Genomic DNA, 27427 nt, shown 5'->3' with positions numbered 1-27427 from the left:
ACTGAATTGCATAATTATATACACAGGATAGCATATTTAGTAGCAGTACATATCATAAAATGGTCCTTACGAGTCTAGTTGCATGGCTGTTGCAGAGATCCTAAATTTATGGAGGAAATAAAGCATTTAAAAATAGAAATCGTCACACGTACCTTTCCTAAATTTATACGCATGCAAAGGGATGTGTTTGACTCATGCATGCATTCCTTTTTTGCGCGCAGAGACGTGGGCGCGGGTGGTGCAACCGACAGCCTGGTCCAGTCGGTGCGCTGGGTTGAACCAGGTTGCAGGGATGATCGACCTGAGCTTCCTTAAACTATTAGAAGCCAGGGCTCCCGTTATACCTACCTATATATATATATATGGTTGTATGAATGTATTATAGTTATGAAATTATCTATTTTCACTCATCAACCAAATAAAGGATAGTGTCATTCCGTTCTATTTCATTCTAGAACCGAACAGAAAACAAGGTGACTTCATCGTTACAGCGCAAAAAAGAGATTTCCATCAACCCTCAAAAATAAGATGAAGTCGTATTCCTAAAAGGTACTGCAACGGCTAATGTACTGAACATATAATCGGGTTACGTGAACAAAACTTCGAACCGGACACCACTCTCCAAGAGATCAATCGAAGTTCTCAATCTTGATTGGAGTTATATCATCTGCCACCTCAAACTTCCCAACTAATCTTGCAAAGAACAACATCTGCTGCTCCAAGGTGAACTTGATGTTCTCCGCCTGTCCAAAATCAAGAAAGAGGTCACAAGTCCGTGCAGGTTGATAGTGTCGAGGGTGCTGAAAATATGAAACATAGGTATACAGTGAGGCAACAACCTTACGGAACCCATGCTGCTCTCCTTCATATTCAACCAAAGCAACAGGCAAACCTTTCTCTTTCAAGGCACTGTATATTTTGCGTGCCTGATCTGGTGGCACAACCTAGAAAACGTTAAAGCAGGTGACAAATTATGCTATAGAAAACATCGATATACCACTGAGTAATGGAGCCATGATAAACTTTACAGTTCATGGTCAGCAAATACCTTATCCTCCAACCCTTGAAACAAAATGACTGGACAAGTAAACTGGTTGACAAAGTTGATTGGTGATCTCTCGTAGTAAGCTCTTTCATTTCCTAAAGGAACATGTGCGTCATGAATAAATAGATGTAAATCAGAGCTAGAAAGTGGGTTAACATCTTCAAAAACAAATGATAATACCGTCTCTTACCTACAAGATTGTCCATATAATGAGACTCAAATTTGTGCGTCTCCGCTCTCAACAGAGTCAAGTCCCCAACCTAATGAGACATATGGTAAATTGCTCAGCAAGAATAGAAAAATACAAATATCCGGCACATATTTATGGCAACTTACACCATAGAGAGAAGCTCCAGCCTTGAACGTGTCTCTGAATGCAAGTGAAGCTAAAGTAGTGTATCCACCTGCTGATCTACCAGTAATACAAAGGCGCTGCCCATCTACTTTCCCACTCTCCACCTTAATATGAAAAGAATCAACCATTAAGGTGATTTTCTTATCACCTTCAAAGTTAAAATGCCAACTCTACATTAGAATCATTGCTCAAATGATGTACCAGGAATCTCGCACAGCCGCAGCAATCATCAACATCAACAATACCCCATTTGTTCAATAGTCTCTCCCGATACTCTCTTCCATAACCTTCAGTTTGTCAGTCAACAAAGTTCAACAGTATTAAATGCCCTGGAGTATCACTGAAGATAAAGGGTTTAGCCTAAACAATCGAAGTTAAGAACAAACCAGTGCTTCCTCCATAGTTGACATCGACATATGCCCACCCTCTACTTGTCCAATACTGGACACTGAGGTCCAGAATTGCACGTGTTTCAGCAGTTGGTCCTCCTGAAAATTTAGAGTGTCAAAGCATTCTGTGATTTTCATCTGAAAAGAAAGAATTTCAAACCTACTTAGCAAAAATCATTTATTTTTGTAAAATCTAAGAGAACACTTAAGCTGAATACATGTATAGTTCTTTTGAGGGGGATCAAACCGAATAATTATTTCAAGCAACATAAGGTTTGAATAATTCACTTACCATGTGTTTTGACAAGCAAAGGAGGCTTTTCATCAGGCAAACCTTGAAAATTGGGATTTGATGGTGGGTAGAAATAGGCATAAGCTTTCTGGCCAGACTTGGATGTAGGGAACTCAACAAGTTCTGGTGTGCTGAAGAAAGGTCTATATTGTACGAGGTCTGGTGAGGACGACCAGGCTATTGAGAAATTGACTACTTTGGTTTTGCTTTCATTTAATGTCACCTGGATGAAACAATTAATGCACCAATTGATAAACAATACACAAAACTGCACATCATCAACATATAAACAAAACTGTGAATCTAATATCTGATAAACCTTAGCAATCGACCGTGGAATACTCGCGGAAGCACCTTCAATATAGAAGTAATCATCTGCAGCAACCTGCTAGATCAAGCAAGCAACAAGACAATATAGGTCACGAAAGAAACATATACACCTCAAGTTTTCAAAGTGGCAATGAAGATTTTGTCACGTACCACATCAGATAAATCAGAGAAAGGGATGTCAAGCAATGAAATAGAACCTGAATCACAATCAAGCACACCAAGATGTGACTTTCCTTGCTGTCTGCAAGGCATAGTTATCATGATGGTCCATGAAGAATTGAAGATGTCTCACAAACAAAAGCAACATAGATTTTTTTTCTTCAATATTATCGATACCTATAACTGAAAACAATGTGGTCGCTGTTTCCAAGAAAATCATACGAGCTGATGCCAAAAACCCACAATGGTCTCGTAAATTCAGCATCTAGTGAATACACTGGAACAATTTCATTGGTTTGTTCAACCTGAACACAGTAGCATACTGAAATTACATGACAAATATAGTCCAGATGATGAATTCTGATAGAGAAAAGGAATATAATAACAAGTTTAGCTCATTCACAAGCCACATTGGTTATGAATTCTGAATTTATTACTAATAACAATGATCGCAGTTAAGTTTTGTGTCCAAAATACAGTTACGACATACTGTCAGAAAAACTCAGAGTTGAGAGAAAACTGCTTACCCATTTATAAATATTCCAAAATCCACTCCCTCTGTCAGTAACAAAAAACAGTTCTCCTGCAAGTTGAATGCTTTAGATGAACTATAGTATAAGGTTAGTAGCCAAAATACTGTACAAGAACGTACCAATGTTCCATATGATATAATTAGATCATTCACTAAGCAGTGTGAATTACGGATAACAAAAGAGCAAAGGCCACTCAAATAGCAATGCATCATCCAAATGGTTAATAATAAAGCCCCTTTCATTTCTTATAAGAATAAGTTAGTTATGTACTCCCTCCATTCTAAATTCTAAGTTGCTCTGGTTTTTCTAGGTACATAACGTTTACTATGCATCTAGACATAATGGATATCTACGATTCTAGGTGCGTAGTAAAAGCTATGTACCTAGAAAAGACAGAAGGACTTATAATTTGGATGGAGGGAGTATTCATTTATATCATGGACAAGGACCACATTAATACATTTATTTGGAACAAAGGAAGCTCAAGGAAATGTTGAATGTCCCAATGATGCAAGGCTAACATAATGAGATCCCATTTTTAATATGTAGTGTCAACAAAAAGTACGAGTATGTTAAAGCTTGAGATTACAAAATTTTGAAGTACTTTCCCGTAAAAAATATACTTAGCTGATGATATTATCACTGAACCATATCAATACTTAGCATTTTTACAATAATCAAGTCTACATACAAATACAGCAGAAGGATACCTTTCGGTGACCATTTAGGTTCACTAGGAGATTCAATCAGCAGCCGATTGCCACCGGCAATACAGACCCGTTTGGTCAAGTCTCTGTAGACACAAAAATACATGGGGCTAAATCAGCAAAAGTTGGAAAGGGGAATTCAGCTATATGAACATGTTCAAAGGTGTACAAAAGTATCACTGTACCATGATGTAAGCTTAAAATAACAGTGGCACATAATCGCTAGCCTGTGCATGGGTTTCTAAACCACCCAGTCCACTCACTCATTACCCAATCCAGTCCGTGAAAAGGAATACCATATGGATTAGGTGGATATGGTTTCATACCCATTAGACCCATGGGTTGTCATTGCCGTCATTGAGGCCCGACAGGCTGAGCTTAGACAATGTGCCGCCGCACCCCATGTCTACTTGCACCGTAGCAACACCGCTACAGGGCACATGCATTGCATCTGTTCTCGTCATCTTCTTCTGAAACGACAAGGGATGCACCACACACATCGACGTCGGCATCACACTCATGCATCGACACTGGCAAAGTGGCAACTCTTATCATGGTGACATGACGCATACATGCGCCAAGACCACCACAACTCTATCACAACTTCTCGAGCCTATTGTCAACCTCGCCACGAACGGCACCACGGGCGCTCACCATGAGGCCATGGGGCGCGCATTGAGAGGCCAAGGACCAAGAGTGACGTGGCCATGCCCTCGGCGCTGGTGAGCAGCTTTGGCCGAGAGGCCAAGGCGGTCGGGGAGAAACAACGGGTCACTCACATTTGCCACCATCTTGGCAGCTTCGAGGACGGATGGTGGCACCGAGCGGCACGCTTTGAGGTCATCTTGACGTGTCTGAACACCTACGACACATACAGGACCATGGCCACCATGTCGCACGCCTTGTCGTCCTAGGATGCCCAATGTCACGTACATGTCGAATACTCAGCGCCAACCGGAGCAGGATCTCACGCCACATGCTTGTCGACGACGACATGCTGGAGGCTGACAGCTTCATGGCTTCTTGCACAGATGTCATGATCTTACTGCAGGGCTGTGAGATAGCAGTACGTAACGAGGAAGATAAAATAGGAAGCAGATCAATCCTAATTTGCGGTTCTCGCTTGTTGGGGAAGACGATAGCGGTGCCTAGACTCTTCACTATCCAGTAAACCACCTAACTCACCCAATCAAATCCATCTATATTGATCCATAAATGGGTGGGTCAAAACTCATCCAAATACATATAAACCCACTCATGAACAGGCCTAAATGCCTAATCACTACGGTACTAGCAATTTAGTGTTTGCCTATGCAACCTTCAAGTCTCGACTTTGTCAATTGATTATAAAATAATCATAAATCTATGTCAATCTGACAGGGAAAATAAGAGGAAGTGCCTGGTTTTATACAACTACATTTAAAATCTGTTGCATTAACTACAATGTGATTTATTATCTTTTAGATATTTTATACACGAAATGATCTTTAGGGGTATTAGAAGCTGTTATTTAAATCATTGTGCATATTCATCAAGATAGTGTTGTAGATATGCATGAACACCATCCTGACATATATCAACGGTGCAGTTTCATTTGATGCAGACAAGATAGTACTTTTATTCACAATAAAACTGAATGCAAGAAAAAAACCTGTTCTAATATGTTATTCACAAGATAATTACAATTACCCGCTTTCGGCGAAGTAACCAACCCAGAGTTCTGATTTATCCCAGGGCATGTTTGGATGGCTCCATTCAATCCATGCTATCCGCTTTTTATTTTGATCAATGCGAGGAAATGCATAGAAATCGTTGCCGCTGATCAGCACCTTTGGTTCTTCAATATAGAGCATATGTAAGCTAGTGTCGTGAAAGAAAAATGGATAAACATCAAAAGAAAGCATAGATCTAATATGGTGACTGTGGTTACATTCTCTGAAAATATTACCATGAACATCACTGCCACTCAAGTTTATAGCAGCAATTGTTGTGGTGGGATTCAAGCTATCCTTTCGACGATCTATTAAAATATATGAGCATGTTAGAAGTTCGTTGTGTTACTATATATATTAGAACCAAATCATAGGTCAAGTACCTTCCATCACAGTAACATAACGGTCGAAGTGAGGATCAAATACACCATCAGCATAACTGACATTTGGCGCACCATAATCGGGTGTAAGAGGCACAGGTGGACCACCAGCTGACAAGGTATACACATTGCCCAAAAGAACATGAAAACCATAGTGCACATGATTTGGTCAAAGGTGTCAGGCACTAAAAACAGATAGACTACTATGTGGTGGGATATAAGTTTGCAACATTTTCCACAATACTTAAAATAAACAATGAAAGTAAACACCATATACTTACAGTTTCTAAGTTTTTAATGAACATCAATTATATAATGTTAGTTTTAACCAAGTCTCAACAATAAGACCATAGCAGCCTACTTAGTACTTACTTCCTATTGTTTGCTTGTATAGACGTTGATCCTTGTAATTTGAGAACACAACAACACTCTTGTCGACTGCAAATGCACCACCTCCATATTCTTGAGCCAGTGTGCGTGCTGCAAATTCCTGAGGTATGACATCCACAGGATTATCCTCCTCCTTTACAATAACCATACGCCTAAACACAGATTTAGTTCAATATGATCAGGGGTGGATCTACAAATATAAGTTAGGAGGGGCTCGTTCCATTATCGTCTACCTCTAGCCCCTATTTCCAAGCTTAAAGCTTCTATGGATACAAATTTGAGAACTACTCCCTCCATCCCAAAATAGTTGACACTTTAGCTATGATTTAGGTATAAATTAAGTGTCAACTATTTTGGGACAGTTGAATGTATTGCACTATAAAGCAGATGTAATCGATATGTGCACCAATGGAAGCAACAAACATTCAATGATTGCCAGATACTAACATTCTGACAATATGTTCATTATACAGCAACATTCTTGTGACATCATGTTGATTAGCAATTAGCATGCAAGTGTGCAGACATGCAGAGTGCAGAAACAAAATGTAATATAATTCTGATTCTCAAATTACTCTGATAAAAAATATAAGTCCATCTAGTTTTTCCGTAAATCGAACTTTTTCTAGACACTTTCATAGATATGGCTAGTCAAAGTTTAAAGAGTATGGCCCAACCCTTGCATGGGAATAGAACGACCAGTCGGTACTCAGGTCCAAATGCCACATCAATGGGTAGCGTTGGATCCAGGCTTAGGCCCTGTTTGTTTACTTCCAGGATTATATAATCCAGATTATGACCTGCTTATGGATTATCATAATCTAGGTATCATAATCTAGATTATTTAAGCTAGATTATGATACCTAGATTATGACAATCCATGAGCAGGTCAATAGGTGCTTATATAATCCATAAGTTGGATTATATAATCTTGAAACAAAACAAACAGGACCTTAATCAGGTTGGGCAAGGCCACTTAAGCAACTTGGGTTTAATCAAAATATGTTACTAAAAACTAGCAAGCAGCAACACTAAAACTTTCAGAAACATTATCGCGAGCGCGTCGAATGTCAACGCCTTGGCCACTAAACCTCGGGAGCGGATTTCATTTACCCTTTCTCCTCGGGGCGGCCCTCGATCCAGAGAAGGCGTCCATCTCCAGCGAGAGCGATACCGCCGAGGCGCCTATCCGCGCCAGATACGACGTCCGCAGTGATGGGCGACCTCCAGGACCCGAACGGCGCCACTGTAGGCTTCTCGGCGGCCGGCGGCGCGGAGGAGGCGGCTGAAGAGGAGGACATGCGGGGCTGAGATGGATGCGCTCGCCGGTAGCTGAAGCTTGGGAGAGCGCGGCGGAGAGTGTGGGGCGGGGCTGAGGTGGGGCTGCGCACGGCAGAGAAGATGGAGGCGAGGCGTGTCGCCATTTACAGGATGCGAGGGTTCTGTTTTATATGTTTTTTCGGGGGCGGCGGAGGGGTTCCTCTTCTCACAGTCACAACTCACATGTAGCTGTTTGATGTCCCTAGCAAATTCTCTCTAAATTCCATCTAATAAAAAAATATTTTCTATCCTTTACTATATACTCTAAAAATTTTGTTCTCTATATCTTTTCGATATATTATAGTGTTAACAGATATCATATACTCGTTTTTTATGATTTACTATTAATTCGATTATAAGATATTTAAGTAACGCATAAAATAAAGTATATCTCTACTATCTCTTAAGAATGCAGCGTAGGCGTGCACAGGGTGGACGTTCTGCCCCCGACATCCTCCCCTTAGCTCCGCTCCCTGAAGCCGTGATCGAAGCCGCCATCAACGCCCTCCACCCCCTCCGCGCGCGGCAGCGGCAGCCGGCATTTCCAGCCCCTAAAATCCTATTTCCCTCTCCCACACCAGGCGCCGCGCCCGTCTGATTCCGCCCGCCAGCCACGCCCGCAGATCTCGCTTCGGCGCCCTGATTCCGTCGTATGCAAGGTCACAGCCCTGCCTTCCATCGTCGCCCCCATGCCACGCTCCCCTTCCATCCTCGCTCACTTCCAGCCGCCCCCATTCCCAGTTGAAGGAGTCGTCCAGGAACCAGGAACCCCATCACCGGATCAGGAGCAGCTGTGTCGCGAGCATGGTCGTTGCTGAGCTCCCGATGACCGCCCGATGGTGTCGGACCCCGCACCGCCGTCGGCACCGCGCTACTCGGCGTACTCGCTGCCGTCGACCCACCTCCCCGGAGAGGACATCCTCTTCTGCATCGACGTCGACCTCGAGGTCCACGCCAAGATGAAGTCCGCTGCCGTAGCGTCCTCGGATCCACGTCCACCGCGTCGCCGCAGTCCGTAGGAGCTGATGGTGCCCCGACGGTGGGGAGCATCGAGCCATGGCTCAAGTGCAAGGATCAGCCCCCGCAGCAGGGCAAGGAGATCCCGCAGACCAAGGCCGACCGGGCCAAGCTCGATGGCATGTACAAGTGCATCCTCTGCGCCTGCTGCTCCACCTCCTGCCCGTCCTACTGGTGGAACCCAGAGGAGTACCTCGGCCCAGCCACGCTGTTCCACGCCAACAGGTACACCACCATCACCGCCACATCGCATCCTTTGTACTGTGATGGATGACTGCTAGGTGGTGTATGCTGGATCTGTTTGTTGGTGCTGAATGATGTGTGATTGATCGATTGCATGTCATCCTCTGAATGTCTTGATGAACTGTTTGGTCCTTAGATGTGATGTTCCTATGTTGTATATCTTGCTAGCAGTAACACTCATGACAAGTGGTATCATGACTGAGTGGCTGCTGTGACTCTGATTTCATGATCTTAGTATCACAAATGAAGGAAATGTGTTGAATAGATTACTTAGACATATTTAAAGGCATCATGGTTTTGATTGTTCTTCTGGTATCTAGCTTATGAGTAACAAATACATCAGACTGGAACGTAGAGTCTTAAATTTATAGTGGATGTTTTGGTGAATCTATTCCTCTGATATTTTTTGGCAGTGGTGTGTTGAACTACTAGCACTGTCTGCTGATCTCATACAGTTATACTCCAACTCATGATTTATTCTGTGATGTACTGGCGTGGGAAATGAAACCATTAATTCTTGAGCGCCCAGTTCTAGGCATGAGAGGACCTACGGGAGGGTATTTTGTTTAGGTTGAGTTTAAGTTAAAGAGTTGATTAGGATATTCGCCCCCAAATTTCCCCAATCATCTTGTATTGTTGCTTTATAATTTGCTCTTAGAGTTATTGGTCAAGCTGCTTCTTGTATCTTGGAATGTGATATTATATTGGTTAATATAACAACCTGCCCCTTTGAATTTTAAGGTGAACAGGGCTTCAGCAGGGACGCTGGTTTAGCAATGGAGGCGATCCATTCCTTGTCTGCTTCAAAATCAAGTTATCCAATGGTTGATCTCACCCAACTCTTCAAACAACAAAATATCTCCTTATGTGTGACTGAATTTTTCATGCACTCTGGTTTTGGATCCATCCATTATGTTCCTCATAATGAAGTATTTCATGCTTATTCAGTAGCAAAAGACGATATTTTTTCTTGAAAATCCTCTTAATTAACACGTGCATTTTCTTGTATGAATCGTTACCTATTCCTTTTAATCATGTATCTTGGTAATTAATTGCATTTGCATCATTAAACCTGGCTTGACTCTTGTGTTGCTTGATAGTTCATTTGTTTTGTCTATAAACTATGTGGGCGTCAGCTCTGTATAGGTCCATGTACAATTTTCCAATTCTTCCTATCAAGTTTACAAAAACAGGTGGGGCCTGTCCAGCTGTACCTGACTATGATTTGGGGTGGGTGGGGTCTGAATCTTTTTCTTTGTTCTTATAATCTCATGGTGTAGAATTTCTGCTGGTTGGGCCTGATGACATTTGGAATCTGATTACTTCTTTACACCATTGTGACATTAGTTGACTGTCATTTGTTGCTTTTTATTTGAGTTGCCTGGATTGAATTAGTCTCAGGACAGACATAGGATAGGACCTAAGATCGCATTAGCAAAAGCTAAAATGGTCTAGGATTAGAAGTGTTATACCAAATCTTCCATGAACTCCAGATAGCCCAGAGTCTTTTATAATGCCACACACAAAGCTTTCATGTGTTGGAAAAAAATCATAGGTCAACCGAACTAAGTTATCACAACATTTACTCAAACCATATCAGAAGGCACATATGCTTACATAAATTTCATTTTAGTTGATACCACCGGTCCTGGGTTTCATGCTTACAACTAGAAAAGGGTTCTATTTTTTCAGATTATGAACATACCATGGAAACATGAAGCAGGGTTTTACTTTTATATATGCTAGCAATTGTTATCTGTTGTGTTGCTTTACATTTCTGTTACTTACTCTTTTGCAGGTAAAATATACAGACTGTGGAGTTAGTCCTCAGGATCTACATCATGTATTCACAAAGTTTGCTCATCCTCAAAGTGGAGGAAACCGAGGGTTTAATGGTAGTGGTCTTGGCCTTGCCATATGCAAGAGGTAGTTTGACCTTACAGCTCCTTTCTTGCAGTTCCTTCTGAAAATTGTGTTCTGGTGTTGTTTTTGGTGACTCTTGACTTTCTCCTACGCAACACATTTATTTATTTATTTTATGCATTGCCAGTACATGGCTCATTAGTGCTAACTTGGTCATCAATTCTTATTAGAACTCATCAGCATCTCCACAAAATTCTACGCAGCCATCCCGGTTTCTAGGATTCCATGTCGTCCCATGAGAATATAACGAAGGAAACAAGAAGCACATTATAGAAGTAGCAAGATCACAGTACATATCAGCATGACATTCATGAAGCCATCCCGGTTTCTAGGATTCTTGTTTTGCTCTGTCCATGGCACGCCACCAACATTCATCCCTAAAACTGACATTTTTTTGCAACATAAATCAGGTAAACGAGAGCCCTGGAAATAACAGGAATTAATTCAGGAAAGTACACGAGCAAGCACCCGAGGTCAATGAGCTTACCTCCATTGACAATGGAGATAGGAAGGAATATCATGAAGAGAAATGAAAGGTAGTACAAGCTCTTGTTTATCTGCTCTGATTTTTGTTTATCTGCTCTGATTGCCAACTGTCCAGGCTAGCCTGAAGTGTGGTAACTCTATTTGTAATGAACCCTAGGTTTTCTTTGAGCCTTCTGAGGTGACCTATCAGACCTTCAACGACTGTTATGTCTCCGGTTGCGATCCAGTTCTTGCATGCACATTTTTTTCACACCGGGGAATACTTGTTCACCGTGAGAAACTACCTACACGAACAAAATTGTAGCGTCGAGTCTGTGACTTATGTTCCATAGACTAACTGGAATCAAGTTGGTTCAAGTGAACAGCAGCATAGCTCGGTTTTGTTATCTATGTTTGTTGCAAAATTCAGGATCTTATCAGCAGCAGTGCTGTTAGCTAAATTTTTTTATTGGTATTTCATTTTTTTGAAGAAATGGTAGTTGGTGTTTTTAGCCATTTTACTGGTAGTTGTTTGCTCACCTTGCGCTTGTTTCTTGTACCCATCAGATAGTTTTTTTGGTCTCCAGTTGCTCTACACAGCAAGTCTATGAGGAAGGAGCAAAAGAAGTTGCTCTTTCAGTTGTCAGCGGAATTAATTTAACTGTATGCACAAAGCTGTTATTGTATCTGTGTCTCCAGTCAAGAGCATCACTAGCTGCATTCTTCGGTCTTTCCCAGTTACATGGGCTTGCCATATTTGTTCCCCTGTCAGAATCATCACCCTTTATTAAATCACACATAATATAAATGGAAATATTCGTCCTTTTTTCATGGCAGGACCATATAATTCCAAGACCCTGATGATGGCCACAACTGCTTATATTGATGATTCCTACTCGGAGATTATTGATCCTCTAAAGACTGAGGTGCTGTATGTTGTTGAACTCCCTGGTGACCATACTTAGCACCCACCAAAACCGAATGTGGTGGTGTCTAGCAGTGTGTGCAAACTTCTAGAATATCCAGTCTGCTTGAATGCCATGTATCCTATTCATCAGCTGCACATTCATACTGATCCATTTGGCATGTTTATATCTAAAACCCTGTTCAAATGTAGTCGATTGGATGAAAATTATGGCTTTACTGGTTTCAGCGTTCCTTTCAATATCATGTACTGTTATCACCATTTTATTCTGATCCGTTTCAATTTCTATGGACGTTTAGTACATAATGTTTATAAACCTTAACTTTTTTACTCTTTTTTCTTTTTTGATTAGCTACGATACAGTGCAGAATAATATGTTCTGCTTTTTTATTCAACTATTCAAATCTTATTTTTTATTCAACTATTCAAATCATATTTTTTGATTAGCTGATTGCAGGAGAGATTAAAATCAAAGGGATTGAGCTACAGGAGAGTTGCAGTCTGTCGTTCTTTTCCATGGTAGTAGGCATTTTCATTGGGTTCATACATTTATTCTCTGTCGATGTTTACAAGAAAATAGTATCTAAAAACAAGATGTCTCTGTTCCATGAGGGTGTGATTGAGACTGAAACGATGGGTACCAGAGTGAAGGAGTCGAAGACAGTTTTAGTAGAGAAAGAGCTCGAACTGATCGACGAGCCTCAGATTCAAGAGAGCCCTCCAGTTCGTGCATTGTTGCATGATGAGGTGGATTTTGCTGAATCGTCACTTGCTATTAGAGAATCTGACATTCCCGTGAAGAAGGTGCTGATAATCGTGACAATCACTTTTGTTTGGCCACAACAGCCATATTACTTGAAGCCCATGTTTTGAAAGCTGTATTGGCACTTCTTCTATGGTTAGTGGTGGAATAGCCCGAACAGTCCTATGAAACAGCAAAAAATCTGTTACAGTCCACTTAGGTGGAAGAGGTAGTTTGTAGATGATTTTGTTTTAATATATGAACTGTAATAGTAAGGTTACAATAAATTTTCACATAGGTGATCAAACTTCTGTTTGTGTAAAGCCAACAGATGGTCTGACCTGACATGTGTTTTTCCAGGAGTCACTACTTATAGAAAAAGCTTGTTCCTAGAGGTGGTTTCTCCCGGCAATGCAGAATCTTGAAGCACGTCTAAAGTGGCTTGATGATAGTTCTAAATTTCAACTCCCTGTCATTACCAGGTGCCAGATAGGCTGCTGGTCGATTCCATCCTGAACAAGTTGCGCCAAAGATTACATGAATATTGCGTGCCGAGATCTGTCTTCAGTAATGCGATGCCATCCTGAACAAGTTGCAGCGACAATTAGGATAGGATTTTCCCACGCTTTTTAGTCTTGTGTATTCCTTTTATGCTCTTCATCTTTTTTTCTCATTATATCCACCAATTAGATAGTCATGTAGACTTTCTTTTAGGCGCTTTTGTTTTTTATACTTTGTGTTACCTTGCTTTTGTTTTCATACTTTGTGTTACCTTACAGATGTAAAAACGCTCCCCTCCCGTACATTGCACTATTTATGAGGAAAGGTAAAATAGCGTCATTTAGCTTTTTCAGTCGAGGAAATGCACTAATATTTTGTCGAATATTTTGTATGCCGTTGCAACGCACGGGCATCTAACTAGTAACTTTTTATAAATATGCTTTTTTCCAAATCAATCGTGTGTAATTACAATTTCAAATTCATAAAAAAATCTTGTTGTGATTTTGTTATTTGTAACGTCGTTCCAATTTCTATATGATATTGGGAAAAAGATATTGTCTTTACGCTTACGTCCGTTTAGATCATAGGAAATGAATTCCATTCCAATAACGAAGCGTTTGGATCCCTTCATTCTAGAGGAATTGGAATTCATTCAATAAAACAACTTATTTAGTTTGGAATTTGGCATTCCACCACTTTCCAAAGTTAAGATATAAGCCTATCTCAAATTCATGGGTGAAGAATGAGAAATAATTTTATGCATTAGTAAAATTTATTTCTACTCTATAACTTACATGACACTCTTCATCTTACTCCTTCATATTAAAAATGTAGCACATAAATATCTCCGACATCTTGCTAATAATAATATATAAATATATTTTGCATAAAATCGAATTAGCTTAATTGATATAGTGCCTAAATTACTATTATTAGAATGGAATTCAATTCTAATGATCTAAACGGGGCGTAATAGTAATTTAGGCATATATCAATTGAGCTAATTCGGTTTTATGCAAAATATATCAGTATATTATTATTATCAAGATATCGTAGATATTTATATGCTACATTTTTAGTATAGAGAAGTGAGTTGAAGAGTGTCTTATAAGTTACACAATAGAAACAAATTTTAGTAATACATAAAATCATTTCTCATCCTCCACGCTATAAATTTGAGATAAGCTTGTATTAGAACTTTGTAAAGTGATGAAATATCAAATTCCAAACTAAATAGATTACTTCGTTAAGTGAATTACAATTTCTATAAAAATGAATGGATCCAAACGCCCTGTTAGGGAATTATCTTTTTTAGATGAAGGAGCTTTCACCTTGCCACACGTCTTGGACAAGCAAACGCCTGGCTTCTTCTCTATGCCACCACTTTGGCTTCACACTGAAGCCACTTTACTCACCACTTCAGTCGCACCCCATTTGCAAATAACCACAACAATGAATCCGTATCTAGAATCCAATGTTCTTAGGATGGCTCAAGAAATGGAAGATGAAAAAGAAGAGGTGGAGATTGTGATTGAAAGCATCTAGGCCCCTGGTTGGTTTTAGTGATTAATGACAACATAATATTATTTGTGACTAACGTGTGTTTTGCAGAGCAAACGGTAAGTTAGGTCGCATTAAAGGAAGTTGTACTACAATGGTGAAAACAATCCCTGAGATGAGAACTTAAAGCGACGGCTGAAACGACGAATCAAAAGATAAAGGTCTTCGTATTCCGAGTGTCAAAGGAGTTGCAGACACTCGGTATAGAGTTAGGTCTTCTATTTTATTTTTAGCCGTACTATAAAGAGGGGTTATGGATGATTAGTTTGACCAAGAGAATTCTAGTGTAGTGTTGGTGCATATTCACACTCACATCTAGTGCTAGGTTTCACTCTATAACACACTCACGAGTTAGAACGAAAACGGATTCGAAAATCAGAATGAAAAGAAGTTAAGGTTTCTGTCTAAGGGGCACCGGACTGTCTGGTGTGCCCCTGACAGTGGGGCCAGCCAGGCCCGGGGGCAGAGCTTCGCCCCCGATAAAAACCCGAGAGCATCGACTTGGAAGATTAAATTTTAGCCGTCACACCGAACTGTCCGGTGTGCACCGGACAGGAACTATTCATTGCCCGGTGTGCCATCAGCCCAACAGCTAGCTGTCAGAACTAGCCATTGGAATCGACCGGTGGCGCACCGGACTGTCCGGTGCGCCCATGCGCAGGAAACCCTAGTAACAACTAGTTTGGTGGGTGGGGCTATTTATACCCCCTCCACCCACCATATTGAATGTCTTGTTGCCCACATTGATAATCATACATTGCTATAGCATTGCAAGCACCACAAAGCATAGTGAGGTGATTAGAAAATCTTAATCCCGCATTAGGACCTCATTAGTGCAAGTGAGAGCCACCTAGAGCACACACCGCATGCATTAGGCTTCTCTTGGTCAAGTGAAAGTCTATGACTTGTTACTCTTGGTGATCGGCATCACCTAGACGGCTTGGTGGCGTTGGGAGCACGGTGATCACCTTGGAGGATTTGTTGGTGACCCGGCTCAAGATTGTAAGCGGTCATGAGGGATCCACCGCGCCGGAGTGACAAAGGATCATCGCATAGTGAGCACTTGGTTCTTGCGAGGACCAAGGGGGAGCGATACCCTTGCGCGGGTGCTCCAACGAGGACTAGGAAAGAGTACCGACTCTTCGATACCTCGAGAAAAAATTGGAGGAGTCTTCTAAACCTTGCTTTACATTCCGCATTTAATTCAAGCATTTTACCTTGTTTAATTGTTTAGCAAGTAGTTGAAGTAATGTGTTAGTATTGTTGTCTTTCTAGTAGTATTCTCTTATTGCTAGTAGTTGGGTGAAGTTGGGCTCTTGCTTAGGGTTTAATTGTTGTTGTTTTTTAGAAAAGCTCAATTCACGCCCCCTCTTGGGCATCATGATCCTTTCAATTGGTATCAGAATCTTGTTGCTCTTAGATTAGCTTAACCGCTAGAGTAGCGATGTCCGGTGGGGATGGATGTAACACCCCTGGTGTTATGATAACTAAATTTTTTGCATGTCATCATCTGCATTTGCATTAACTTGCTTGTTACACCTAAAATGCATTCACTAGGTCAAAATTTTTCAAAAGTGTGATAATGTGTGTAGAGTAGAGGACTTAGTTAAGGACCTAAGCTTAACAGGAGTAGGTCATCTCTTGAGCAAGTAACATATTGATTTGGAGTCCTTGATTGCTAAAGGCAAGTGCTAGAGTCGATAGCAACCTTGTTTCCAAAGATAGGTCAAGTGGAAGAAGCACTTAAGGAGCTGGAATAACTCCAAACCTTAACTTGAGCTTTGCTTGGAAGAGATTGTTAAGTAAAGCAAATCCTAAACCAAGGATACTTTGGACCTGAGTTATATATACCAAAGTTGGATTTGAGACTAAGGAGTAACTTTTCCTTAGGAGAATGGAGAAGTTTGCTTTGGATATGTGGATTAGAAGTGGTGAAGCACTTAGGGTGTTTGAGTATCTATAAGGCCTAAACTTGCCCAAAGGTGGAATTTAAAATTTAGAAAGGATTGGTTAAAAGTTCATATACCAAAGTTGTAGAGCTTGGAAAAGTGAATAACTTTCTTATTTGGAGATTCCCAAGTTGTGTGGAAGATTTTGGAGTTAAGTACAAAAATTCAGTTTTGGGTTCATTTTGGAATTGCTGAAAATAATATAAACTAGTCAAATTTGAACCCTTGTAACTTCTGATCTAAAACCATCTAGAAGATGGTCATTATACCAAAGTTATAGGGCCACATGAGGAGTATAAGTTTAGTTAAGTCAACTAGCCCTAGCACTGTTTGAAACTTATAGAAAAACTGGACCAAAGTAAAGCTGTCAGAAATTGTAGATTTCAGACTTGGTGAAATTCAGATTCTGAATTTCAGCAATTGGAGCAAACTTTGGGCTATTGTAGTTTGGAATCCAAGAGGTTTTGGTTAATGGTCATTGTATCAAACTTGTAGAGCAACTATAGGAGTATAAACTTTATTGAGCAACTTGCCCCTAGAAACATATGGAACCCAGGAAAAAGAGTGGTTCCAAGTGGTGCTGTATTTCTGAATTTTCAGATTGGAAACAGTAATTGAAACTGAATTTCAGTGTTTTGATAGTAGTTTTGAAGCCTATTTGTGGCTATTATATAAGGTTTTATGCTGTGGTGTTTGTAGAATAAGTGAAGACCATATAATGTGGAATAACTTTCTTTAAAGGTGATGGACATGATCCTATACAAAAATTGGAGTAACAGTTGCTCAAATTTGGACTGTCAGGTGGCTGAAACTGAATTGTATTCAGTCCACTGTGAACTGAAATTCAGCACATGGGTGTCTAATTTGGAGCCCTATGGTAATTAGTGCAAGGAGATTTGGGTTAGTAATTCTTTAGCAAACTGAAAGGACATATATAGGAGAACAAATTCCCTTAAGAGGGTTGGACTTGGTGCGACACACAAAGAGGAGTAAAATTGTGTCCAAACTATCTCTGTCAGACTCAGTGTAGTGCTGTTTTATATTTCTGAAACTGAATTTTCAGTGACTTTGGTTGTACTTTGGGGTACCATAACTTTTGATTAGTATGGTTTCAGTCTGGGGATGCTATGCCAAAGTGGTAGACCTATGTCTAGACAATAACTTTGAGTAAGTGAGTTGGGTCTATTGTTGAGGGGAATTGTGAGATAGAGGGGCCTGAACAGAGAAGAGAGCAAAAGGAGCACCAGTGCTGAAAGTAGCAAACTGAAGAATCTCCCTCTCCTGCTAAACTCCACTGGTGTGTTTAAGTTGATACGTGGGTAAGTGTTAGTAGGAATGTATTAGGGAAGAGCTTGGGGTTGTTTAGCAGAGAGGAACCTAGTGAAAATATCCAAGTGGGGAGGGGATTCAAAGCTAATTGTGATGAAGTTTTTTTTATCAGTTTGGACCAAGTTCAATGTCCTGCAGTGTTTCATTGTGTGTACAGAATGGAGATAAGGGTGAGATACATCACCAAATATCTTGGGACTGCTCCATGCTAAAATATCTAAATTGGACTGTGTTATGAGCTGTGGGCAGCTGGATTATGAATTGTTTTATTCACTGCCTTCAGGTTGGACAACAGGGATATTTGTGGCTTCACCCCTCCAGAAAATATCACGTTTGGACTCACTTGAACCTGCCCACGGTGGAGTTCCCAGTTTATATTTACATGGTTTGTGTCCAGTGATATTTTGGGCAGCTGGAGTAGACCAAGTTCCATGTCTTTGTGTTGTTCCTTGGTACCTGCGTGGGGTGTGAGTTTGAGAGCCACGTATGAGGGTCCATTCAGTGTTGGCGCCCTGGGGTTTCTTCTGCATTGGTGTTAGCCAAATTCAGTGATTTCCCCCTGCCTGTCCTTTTGTGCACACCCTTGGCTGAGATTCATCATCCTTGTGTTTAGCTTCTACGTGTTGTCCATGCACTGCTGCTTAGTGTCCCTGCTCGTAGTGGTGCTGGCACCCTAGGACTTTCCCTTCCTCCACAGAATTTTATACAAAGCTCAGGGATACTCGCCTACATGTTCAGCTGCCCTAAAGACTTTGTCTATGAAGTTCCCCTCTGCCCTTGAGTCCAACCTGTGTTCATCACTAGAGGGACGTAACTCTTGAGTTCAAGTCGGTGTTAACCCACTCCACAGCCACCCAACATACTGTATTCCGTGCATCGAGTGCCAGTGGCGACCATAGCAGCAGTTCACACCCTCACCATGGCCATGATTCCTCGGAGGTTGTCTCGGCCTTGTGTTGCCCGTTCCCTACTCCTCGCAGGTCAGTGAAGCTCACACCATTTACTGCTTGAACTCTACCACTGTCTGTTATTGGGAACTAGGTGTAAAATTTGCTCAAAGATAAGCTGTCAGGGTTTTTGGAATTCAGACTTAGTTTAATTCAGCATCTGAATTTCTGTGTTTGGGTTATCGGATTGCTATTGACTTAGTTTATTCAGAGCTGAAATCTGAACATCAGTGAATGGTACCAAGTTTAGAGCTCTATTGTGACCCATCTTAGTGGTTTTGGACTAAGAATTATTTAGCAAAAGTGTAGAGCAAAGTGAAGTGAATAAGTTTTCTAAAGAGAAATGGACTGGGTGTTACACAGGGTTGACAGTAATTGGTGTCCTAATTACCCCTGCCAGGCATATGGAATGCAGACTGATTCAGTCGACTGTTATTATGGTTCAGTGAGTTTTTAACCACTTTTGGAGCTCTGTGGTAATTACTCCAAGTAGAATTGGGTTAGGGATTCCACAGCAAGATGGGAGACCATATCATGCACAACAGATTTGATGCAAAAAGAGTTGGCTTGCTACTGTAGAGAATTTAGAGAAAAGTAAGTGCCAAAACCCTCTGTCAGGCTTAGTGGTGTGCTGTTTCAGATTCCAGAAACTGAGTTTTTGTGAGTTTTGCTCAACTTTGGGATGCTGTAACTCTTGCTCTGTGGGTCTTTAGTCTAAAAGTGTTATACCGTGTTGGAAGACCTATGTGTAAGGAACAAGTTTCTTACAGAGAAATAAGTTTGGAGCTGTATAAAATTTAGAGTAAAATGTGCCTAAATTTCTTCTGTCAGTCTGTGTGAGATGTCTGTTTCAGAAAACTGAAAACAAATTTAGTGGAAGGTGGCTGAATGTTGGACACCTTAACTTGTAGTACATGCAGTTTGGGTCTTAGATTCTTGTAACAAACTTGAAGAGCTTTAGTTAGTGGACAGGTTTGGTATGGTCTGTCCCTAGCAGAAACAAGGAAAAAGTGGGGCTGAACAGGGACATATACAATTGGGTATTAGAGGTGGATACAGTGTCTGGTTGATTGACTGAAGAAGATCACTCTCTCCCTGTGTTTTGCGTGTGTATGTGGGTGTAGTGCAGCTGTGGTGGATGATTTAGTAAACTAGTGTCTATATTGGAGTAACCGAAGAATATCACCTCATCCTTGCTGGCTGCCGTAGTATGATTGAGTTGTGATATTAGAGTATTTAGCTCTCTTAAGGTTTTGTTAGTTTTTGTGTGCACCATTAGAGAGGTGTAAGTCTTGCGATGCTTCTTAGTATTTTCTTTTCAAGTTGCATAAGCATAAACATCCATGATCATGTAATTTCATATAGAACTCCTACCAGAAGGAGTGAAGATTCAAGCTGAAGTGGTGACTGAAGAGGAATCTACTCCAGTGGCTGCTGATCAAGTGGAGGAGCCATCTAATTGGGGTTTAATAGAGGGATCGAGTACCTCTTCACTGCAATAAGGCAAGCCCGGGTGCATTTGCCCCTTTCCTTGTATTTTTAAAAGACTTTTATACACTTTAAGTCTAGTGAAATGTGCATTAAGTTTATAGGAGTTGCTTGGAAACTATTTGATGCATTGACTACCTTGATATCCATTCCTGTTGTAGATACTTCTTTGGAAGTATCAAATATTGTTTACAAAAATGCTTAGCTTTGCTTAGATCTTGTGGATAGAGGTTGTCTTTTGCAATACTGCCTAGCTCAGGGGTTATCCTGACGAACGATGACTTCTACCTGCAAGAATATTTTCATTGGGAGCATGGTGGGATCTTACTGCAAAGTTCCCTATAACGCTCTTTTCATCCTTAGGAACACAAAACAATCCTAAGGGTGGAAGTACTTAACTTGAGACTTGGGCTAGGAACAGGTGATGCTCCACCCAGGTTAATTAAGGATTGGATGCGTATGTAGGCCTGTATGATCAAGGACTATCTTAACTGGCCACATGCCCTGGATATGGGACAGGGTAAGCTTGAACCCGGCTATTCCATACGTAAAAAGACATCCGCGCACTGGGCGTGGGAGATGGTGGGAGTAGCGTGTACCCTCCTGGCTGGAGGCTGGATGGAGGAGTATTGTGCTCCCGGGTAGCGCGGACCGGTTCATGTTGTGGAGGATCTGTGGGAACGGTTGACATATGCAAAGGTTAAGTGCTACATATGTCGTGTGGTTAGAGATCCTCAGCTGAGTAAATCGATTCGGATCGTCGTTATTATATCCCCGGAGAGTGGAGACTTGATCGCTGCCCTGCAACCTAAGTCAGGATGTGAACATTAAGAATAAAAATGATGTTGTATTGATGAGATGGTGAATTAGACTAGATGCAACCAGAGTCTATTAATATTTAATCTGGCGTTAAAATATTGAAAGTAAGGACTCACTTTAGTAAGCTATTTCTGCAAAAGTATCTATGTTGATTCTTGCTAAAGCCTTTTCCTTGATTCCTATTTAACCAGCATATACTTGAGAGTCATTTTTCCTTAGTCAGGTAAGACTTGCGAAAGTACACTCCGTACTCAGGGTTTTCGAACCCATGTTGTTGTAGGTGATGATGAGTACTCTAGGTGTTCCTATGGTTGGAGGGCGTTTCCAGTTCTGAAGGAAGATTAGTTAGTCTTGTGTATAAGCTTTGGAGGGTTCCTACCTTCCTGCTAATGTAATAAGTTATGCACTTTGAGTATATCAGGACTTGTAATAAATGTAACTCTTCCTATGTAATAACCTTCAGTTTTAGAAATGAAAAGAATATTTTGTAAAGTCTTCCGCTCTTATCTCCGAAGTGTGTGTATCGAATGTGATTACTGTAATATGCATGTATGGTGGGAGATCCTTGGGATGATGAGTTCAAGTTGTTGAACTCGTGATAGCCTTGTTAAGTTACCTGGTACACGTGCATAGCGATCTGAGGCCATTGAGGCAAGGATTGGTGCATGTGGGCCCGATAACTTGGGAGGGCTGCCATAATGGACCTCCTCCCATTTTTGATGGTGACGATTTTCCATATTGGAAAATTCATATGGAAGCTTACTTAGAGGCTATAGACATTGGTGTGTACAAAGCCGCCACTCAAGGGTTCCCCGAACCAAGAGATCCCACAAATCTTGTAGGAGAAGAGTTTAATAATGAAAAGTGGAATGCTAAGGCCAAAAACACTCTATTTAGAGGCCTTTGAAAATATGTCTTTAATAGAGTAAGAAATCATAGAAATATTCATGATTTGTAAATGGATATTTGCGCTCTACATGAAGGGACTAAAAGTGAGCGTGAGGAGAGATATCACATTACAATGAAAAAATTAAATTCTTTTGAGATGCTTGCAAATGAAAATGCCAATGATATGCACTCACGTCTTAACATTCTTGTAGAGGAAGTCAATGGCTTGGGGCTCACCCAGATTTCACAACCGGATGTTGTGAGGAAGATTCTCAGTGTCCTCCCAATTGACAGATATGGACACATTGTCACCATGCTACATCAGATGGATCTTTCAGTTGCTACTCCAACACAAATATTGGGAAAGATCAATGCTCATGAAATGTACATGCACATAAATGACAAGGATGGGTCATCTTCCAAAAGAAAAGACTTGGCTCTTAAGGCCAATCAAGAAAAGAAAGGGAAAGCTAAAGTGCAAATTGAGGAGGAATCCTCAAGTGATGATGATCTTGATGCTAACATTGCTTTGATGGTGAGAAAGACCACCAAAATGTTGAAGAAACTTAATAGAGAAGGCATCAAGTTTGACTCAAGAAAGAAGAAGTTCTTCTCCAGTAAAAGAAAGCCCATCTCAGAAATGGATTGCTATAATTGTGGAGAACTCGGTCATCTTGCTCATCAATGCAACAAGCCCAAGAAGAACAAGTTCAAGGGCAAGAAAGATAATGACAGTGATGATGAGAAAAATGAAAAGAAGTTCTTCAAGAGAAAGGATGGGAAACACAAAAGATTCCATAAGAAGAAAAATGGAAAGGCATACATTATTGGTGACTGGCTCACTGACATTGAGTCCTCAAGCGGGTCTTCTTCAAGTGAAGAAGAAAATGATGAAAAAATTGCCGCTATCGCTGGGGACTTCTCTTCACCACGACCATCACCCTCATCCACTTCTCACCTATGCCTCATGGCTAAAGGTGAACGGAAGGTACAAATTGAGAATGATGTTATTGATGATAGTGATAGTGATAGTGATGATGAGTTTGCTTCACCTTCCTATGATGAGTTAGCTGACTTACTTAAAGAATACACTCAAATCATTAGGAAGTCAAAGGCTAAATGTGATAATTTAAGGGCTAGTTTGGCAACACTATTTTCCCATGTTATTTCCAATTTCCCAAGGGAAAATGAACTAATTTCCCTTGGGAAAACGAAAAACCCTTGGGAAAATAGGGTTTCCAAACTAGCCCTAAAAGATGAAAATGAATTTTTAACTGCCAAATATGACATAGTTGTAAAAGCTAGTGATGAAATGAAAAAAGAAAATAAAACTATATCATCCACTGTAAATGAGCTCAAATCCTCCCTAAAAGATGCTAAGGATAAGTATGACAAATTAAATGAAGCAAATAGGCAGTTGAAAGATAGACTTGTAAAATTTAAAGAATATTATACAAAAAATAAAATTGACTATGATAATCTTCTTGTTGCAAATGAGCTTTTATCTTGCAATACACATGAGGCTATTAACCCTGCTGTTAAGATTGATGTAGCAACCTCATGTGATGATTTGAGCCAAGATGATCAATCTAGTCTTCATGATGAATTGATTGAAAAAGTTGAAGTTTTGACACTAGACAACCAGAAATTGAAGAGATACTTGGCTGATGCAACCACTGGAGGAAATGTTGCCATAGAGAGCAATGACATTAACAATGAGTTGGCAGTGGACAATGAAAGGCTTATAAATGAGGTCAAGAAACTTAAGAATGAAAATGAACATCTTGCCACAAGTGTGCAAAAGTTCAACAAAGGCCAATACCTTCAAAATGAGTTGCTCATGAACACTGTCATGAAAAACAACAAGAGTGGTATTGAATATAATTCTTTTGTGCAAAAGAAAGCAACAAATCAATACAAGGCAAAACAGACTCCTAAGCCTATCAAGTGCTTTGAGTGTGGAAAAGAAGGACATTTTGCGCACAACTACAAAGCCAAACCACCAACTCCCTTGCCAAAGCACTCAAGACCATTTGCTTTCAATGCTCATTATGTTCTAAGAAAAGTAGCAAATGGAAATGTCAAAGTTACATTCCTAGGTCCACCAAGCAAGAGTAGACCTAGACAAATTTGAGTTGCAAAGTCTTTGATTGAGAAATTCACTGGTCCTATGCAAAATAGGGCCCTCAAAATTGAAGCTTGACTTATTTGTTCATGTAGGTGAACTACAAGACCGGTGGGAGCCATTGGGTTATTGATAGTGGATGCACTCAACATATGACTAGCAACCCACGGATGTTCACCTCACTTGATGAAAATGTTGATGAACAAGACAAAATCACTTTTGGGGATAATTCGAAGGGAAAAGTTCAAGAACTTGGCAAGGTGGCTATCTCAAATGATCTTTCAATATCAAATGTTATCTTGGTTGCACCATTAAGCTTCAACTTATTATCAGTGGGTCAACTTTGTGATCTTGGCCTTCAATGCTTATTCACTCCTACAGAGGTTGTTGTGTAAAAAATGGATGATGAGTTAATGGTGTTCAAAGGATTTAGATACATCAATCTCTACTTAGTGGATTTCACCTCTGAAGATGCAAACTTAAGAACTTGCCTCTTTACCAAAGCATCACTTGGATGGCTATGGCATAGAAGGCTTGCACATGTTGGAATGAGCACACTCAAGAAAGTACTAAAGAAAGACATGGTTAGAGGACTAAAGGATGTTGTATTTGAAAAGGACAAGCCTTGTAGTGCATGTCAAGCTGGAAAGCAAGTTGCTAACACACATCCTACAAAAGCTTTTATGTCAACATCAAGGCCACTAGAACTACTTCATATGGATCTATTTGGACCAACAACTTATGCTAGTGCTGGTGGCAACCTCTACCGTCTGGTTATTGTTGATGACTTTTCAAGATACACTTGGGTGTTCTTTCTCCATGATAAGTCTGAAGTTGCATCTATATTCAAGAAGTTTGCCAAGAAGGCTCAAAATGAATTTGATTACAAAATCAAGAAGATTATAAGTGACAACGGAAAAGAATTTGACAACACCAACATACATGAATATTGTGATGAGATTGTGATCAAACATGAAGTTTCTGCAACATACACACCTCAAGAGAATGGAATTGTTGAAAGAAAGAACATGACTTTGATCACTCTTGCAAGAACAATGGTTGATGAGTATAACACACCGGAGAGGTTTTGGGCTGAAGCTGTCAACACTGCATGCTATGCATCAAACAGGCTATTTCCTCACTGGCTACTTGAGAAGACTCCCTATGAACTGCTAAATGGAAAAAAGCCAGATGTCTCCTTCTTTCTGGTGTTTAGATGCAAATGCTACATCTATAAGAAACGCCATCACATAGGGAAGTTTCAAAGACATTGTGATATTGGTTTCCTACTTGGTTATTCATCAAAATCCAAAGCATATCGAGTATTCAATCATGCCACTAGCGTGGTTGAAGAAACATATGATGTGGAGTTTGATGAGACTAATGGCTCCCAAGGAGCACTTGAAAATCTTGATGATGTAGGTGATGAGCCACTTAGAGAAGCTATGGAGAACGTGCCAATTGGAGCCATTAAACCAAAAGAAGATGAAGAAGAGGTGCAAAATATTGACAGACCTTATTCATCAATGTACCACATGATGATGAAAAAGATGAGAAGCATGCAAATGAAGATACATTTGTCTCTCATGAACAAGCAAGGGTACAAGCTGAAGATGTTGATGCTCCAAGATCTTCTTCCCAAGTGGTTGACAAGAGAAACTCATCACTACTTCAAGCACACCCACAAGATCAAATCATTGGTAGTCCTTCACAAGGGGTTATCACTCGTTCTCATAAACATGCCTCATTTATTGAACATCACTCTTTTGTTTCTTGTGTTGAGCCTACATGTATAGATGAGGCGCTACAGGATCCAGACTGGGTGAATGCCATGCATGAAGAATTAAACAACTTCACCCGCAACCAAGTTTGGACCCTGGAGAAACCTCCACAAGATGCAAGGATTATTGGAACGAAATGGGTGTTCAGAAACAAACAAGATGATCAAGGTGTGATTGTGCAGAACAAGGCAAGACTAGTTGCAAAGGGCTTCTCTCAAGTTGAAGGCTTAGATTTTGGAGAGACCTTTGCACAGGTTGCTCGACTCGAAGCCATCCGTATCATACTTGCATATGCATCATGCTATGACATAAAGCTTTATCAAATGGATGTAAAAAGTGCATTTGTAAATGGCTTCATAAATGAACTTGTATATGTTGAGCAACCACCCGGGTTTGAAGACCCTAGATATCCTAATCATGCTTACAGGTTGTCCAAGGCGCTATATGGGCTAAAGCAGGCTCCAAGGGCTTGGTATGAGCGTCTTCGCGACTTCCTCATCGAAAAGGGCTTCAAGATCGGGACTATCGACACAACTTTATTCACAAAGAAACATAACAGTGATATTTTCATTTGTCAAGTTTATGTTGATGATATAATCTTTGGCTCGGCAAATGATTATCATTGCAAGGAATTTGGTGAGTTGATGTCGAAGGAGTTCGAGATGTCAATGATTGGTGAGCTAACATACTTCCTCGGCTTTCCAGTCAAGCAAATGAAAGATGGAAACTTCCTCTCACAAGAGAAGTATACCAAAGACTTGTTGAAAAGATTCAATATGGAGAAGTGCAAACCAACCAAGACACCCATGCCAACTAGTGGACATCTCGACCTAGATGAGGGAGGTAACCCGGTTGATCAAACTTTCTACCATTCCATGATTGGTAGTTTATTGTATCTTACCGCATCTAGGCCCGATATCATGTTTAGTGTCTGTATGTGTGCTCGATTTCAAGCAAATCCTAGGAAAGCTCATCTTTGCGCTGTTAAAATAATTCTTAGGTATCTTAAGCACACCCCAAGCATTGGCCTTTAGTATCCCAAAGGAGCTACTTTTGATTTAATTGGCTATTCTGATTCGGATTATGCCGGTTGCAAAATTGATAGAAAAAGTA

At 40.5% G+C, this 27427-nt stretch overlaps 2 protein-coding genes and 1 pseudogene across 7 annotated transcripts; 2 read left to right on the top strand and 1 right to left on the bottom strand.

Moving 5' to 3' along the window:
- Positions 1 to 355: 355 nt before the first annotated feature.
- LOC100286291 (uncharacterized) lies at positions 356 to 7811 on the bottom strand. Of its 3 annotated transcripts, none has more exons than NR_182260.1 (18): positions 7406 to 7793; positions 6275 to 6444; positions 5906 to 6013; positions 5759 to 5830; positions 5500 to 5670; positions 3814 to 3896; positions 3098 to 3153; positions 2748 to 2875; positions 2562 to 2652; positions 2401 to 2466; positions 2082 to 2304; positions 1787 to 1888; positions 1602 to 1687; positions 1382 to 1504; positions 1236 to 1305; positions 1049 to 1140; positions 840 to 944; positions 356 to 743 (listed from the first exon to the last, which is right to left on the bottom strand). NR_182260.1 is itself a non-coding variant. In NM_001159178.2 (18 exons), the coding sequence occupies exons 1-18, from the start codon at positions 7714 to 7716 to the stop codon at positions 630 to 632; spliced, it is 2148 nt and encodes a 715-aa protein (NP_001152650.2). In that variant the 5' UTR covers positions 7717 to 7793; the 3' UTR covers positions 356 to 629. The 3 variants fall into 3 exon arrangements, 2 of the variants coding, with proteins under 2 accessions (NP_001152650.2, XP_008658746.1); NM_001159178.2 differs by having other exon boundaries at positions 5500 to 5647; XM_008660524.4 differs by having other exon boundaries at positions 394 to 743; positions 2401 to 2469; positions 5500 to 5647; positions 7406 to 7811.
- A 453-nt stretch (positions 7812 to 8264) lies between these two features.
- Positions 8265 to 13429, top strand: LOC100272230 (succinate dehydrogenase Fe-S subunit - glucuronosyltransferase pseudogene; annotated as a pseudogene). 2 transcript variants are annotated; one of them, NR_183232.1, is made up of 6 exons: positions 8265 to 8854; positions 9614 to 9696; positions 10671 to 10798; positions 11206 to 11331; positions 12098 to 13083; positions 13288 to 13429. The product of NR_183232.1 is annotated as a succinate dehydrogenase Fe-S subunit - glucuronosyltransferase pseudogene, transcript variant 2 (transcript). The 2 variants fall into 2 exon arrangements; NR_183231.1 differs by having other exon boundaries at positions 10999 to 11331; positions 12098 to 13328.
- Positions 13430 to 18694: 5265 nt separating this feature from the next.
- Positions 18695 to 26658, top strand: LOC111590154 (putative leucine-rich repeat-containing protein DDB_G0290503). 2 transcript variants are annotated; one of them, XR_004852538.1, is made up of 2 exons: positions 18695 to 19246; positions 20591 to 20716. XR_004852538.1 is itself a non-coding variant. In XM_035962446.1 (2 exons), exon 2 carries the CDS (start codon positions 22479 to 22481, stop codon positions 24540 to 24542), a length of 2064 nt encoding a protein of 687 aa, XP_035818339.1. In that variant the 5' UTR covers positions 18695 to 19246; positions 21801 to 22478; the 3' UTR covers positions 24543 to 26658. The 2 variants fall into 2 exon arrangements, 1 of the variants encoding a protein (XP_035818339.1); XM_035962446.1 differs by lacking the exon at positions 20591 to 20716 and adding an exon at positions 21801 to 26658.
- The last annotated feature ends 769 nt before the right edge of the window (positions 26659 to 27427 follow it).

This window comes from Zea mays, chromosome 9 (genome assembly GCF_902167145.1).
Source record: "Zea mays cultivar B73 chromosome 9, Zm-B73-REFERENCE-NAM-5.0, whole genome shotgun sequence".
NCBI classification, from domain to species: Eukaryota; Viridiplantae; Streptophyta; class Magnoliopsida; order Poales; family Poaceae; genus Zea; species Zea mays.
Note: the sequence above shows the minus strand (reverse complement) of the source record. Positions and strands in the feature narration are given on the sequence as shown.

Coding starts and splice junctions, on each gene's coding strand:
- LOC111590154 (XM_035962446.1), top strand. CDS start 22,479: ATGGATATTTGCGCTCTACATGAAGGGACTAAAAGTGAGCGTGAGGAG.
- LOC100286291 (XM_008660524.4), bottom strand. CDS start 7,716: ATGGCGACACGCCTCGCCTCCATCTTCTCTGCCGTGCGCAGCCCCACC. Junction 3,897..5,499: donor GGTTACTTCGCCGAAAGCGG/GTAATTGTAATT, acceptor TTGTGTCTACAG/AGACTTGACCAAACGGGTCT. Junction 744..839: donor AGCAGCATGGGTTCCGTAAG/GTTGTTGCCTCA, acceptor GATTTTGGACAG/GCGGAGAACATCAAGTTCAC.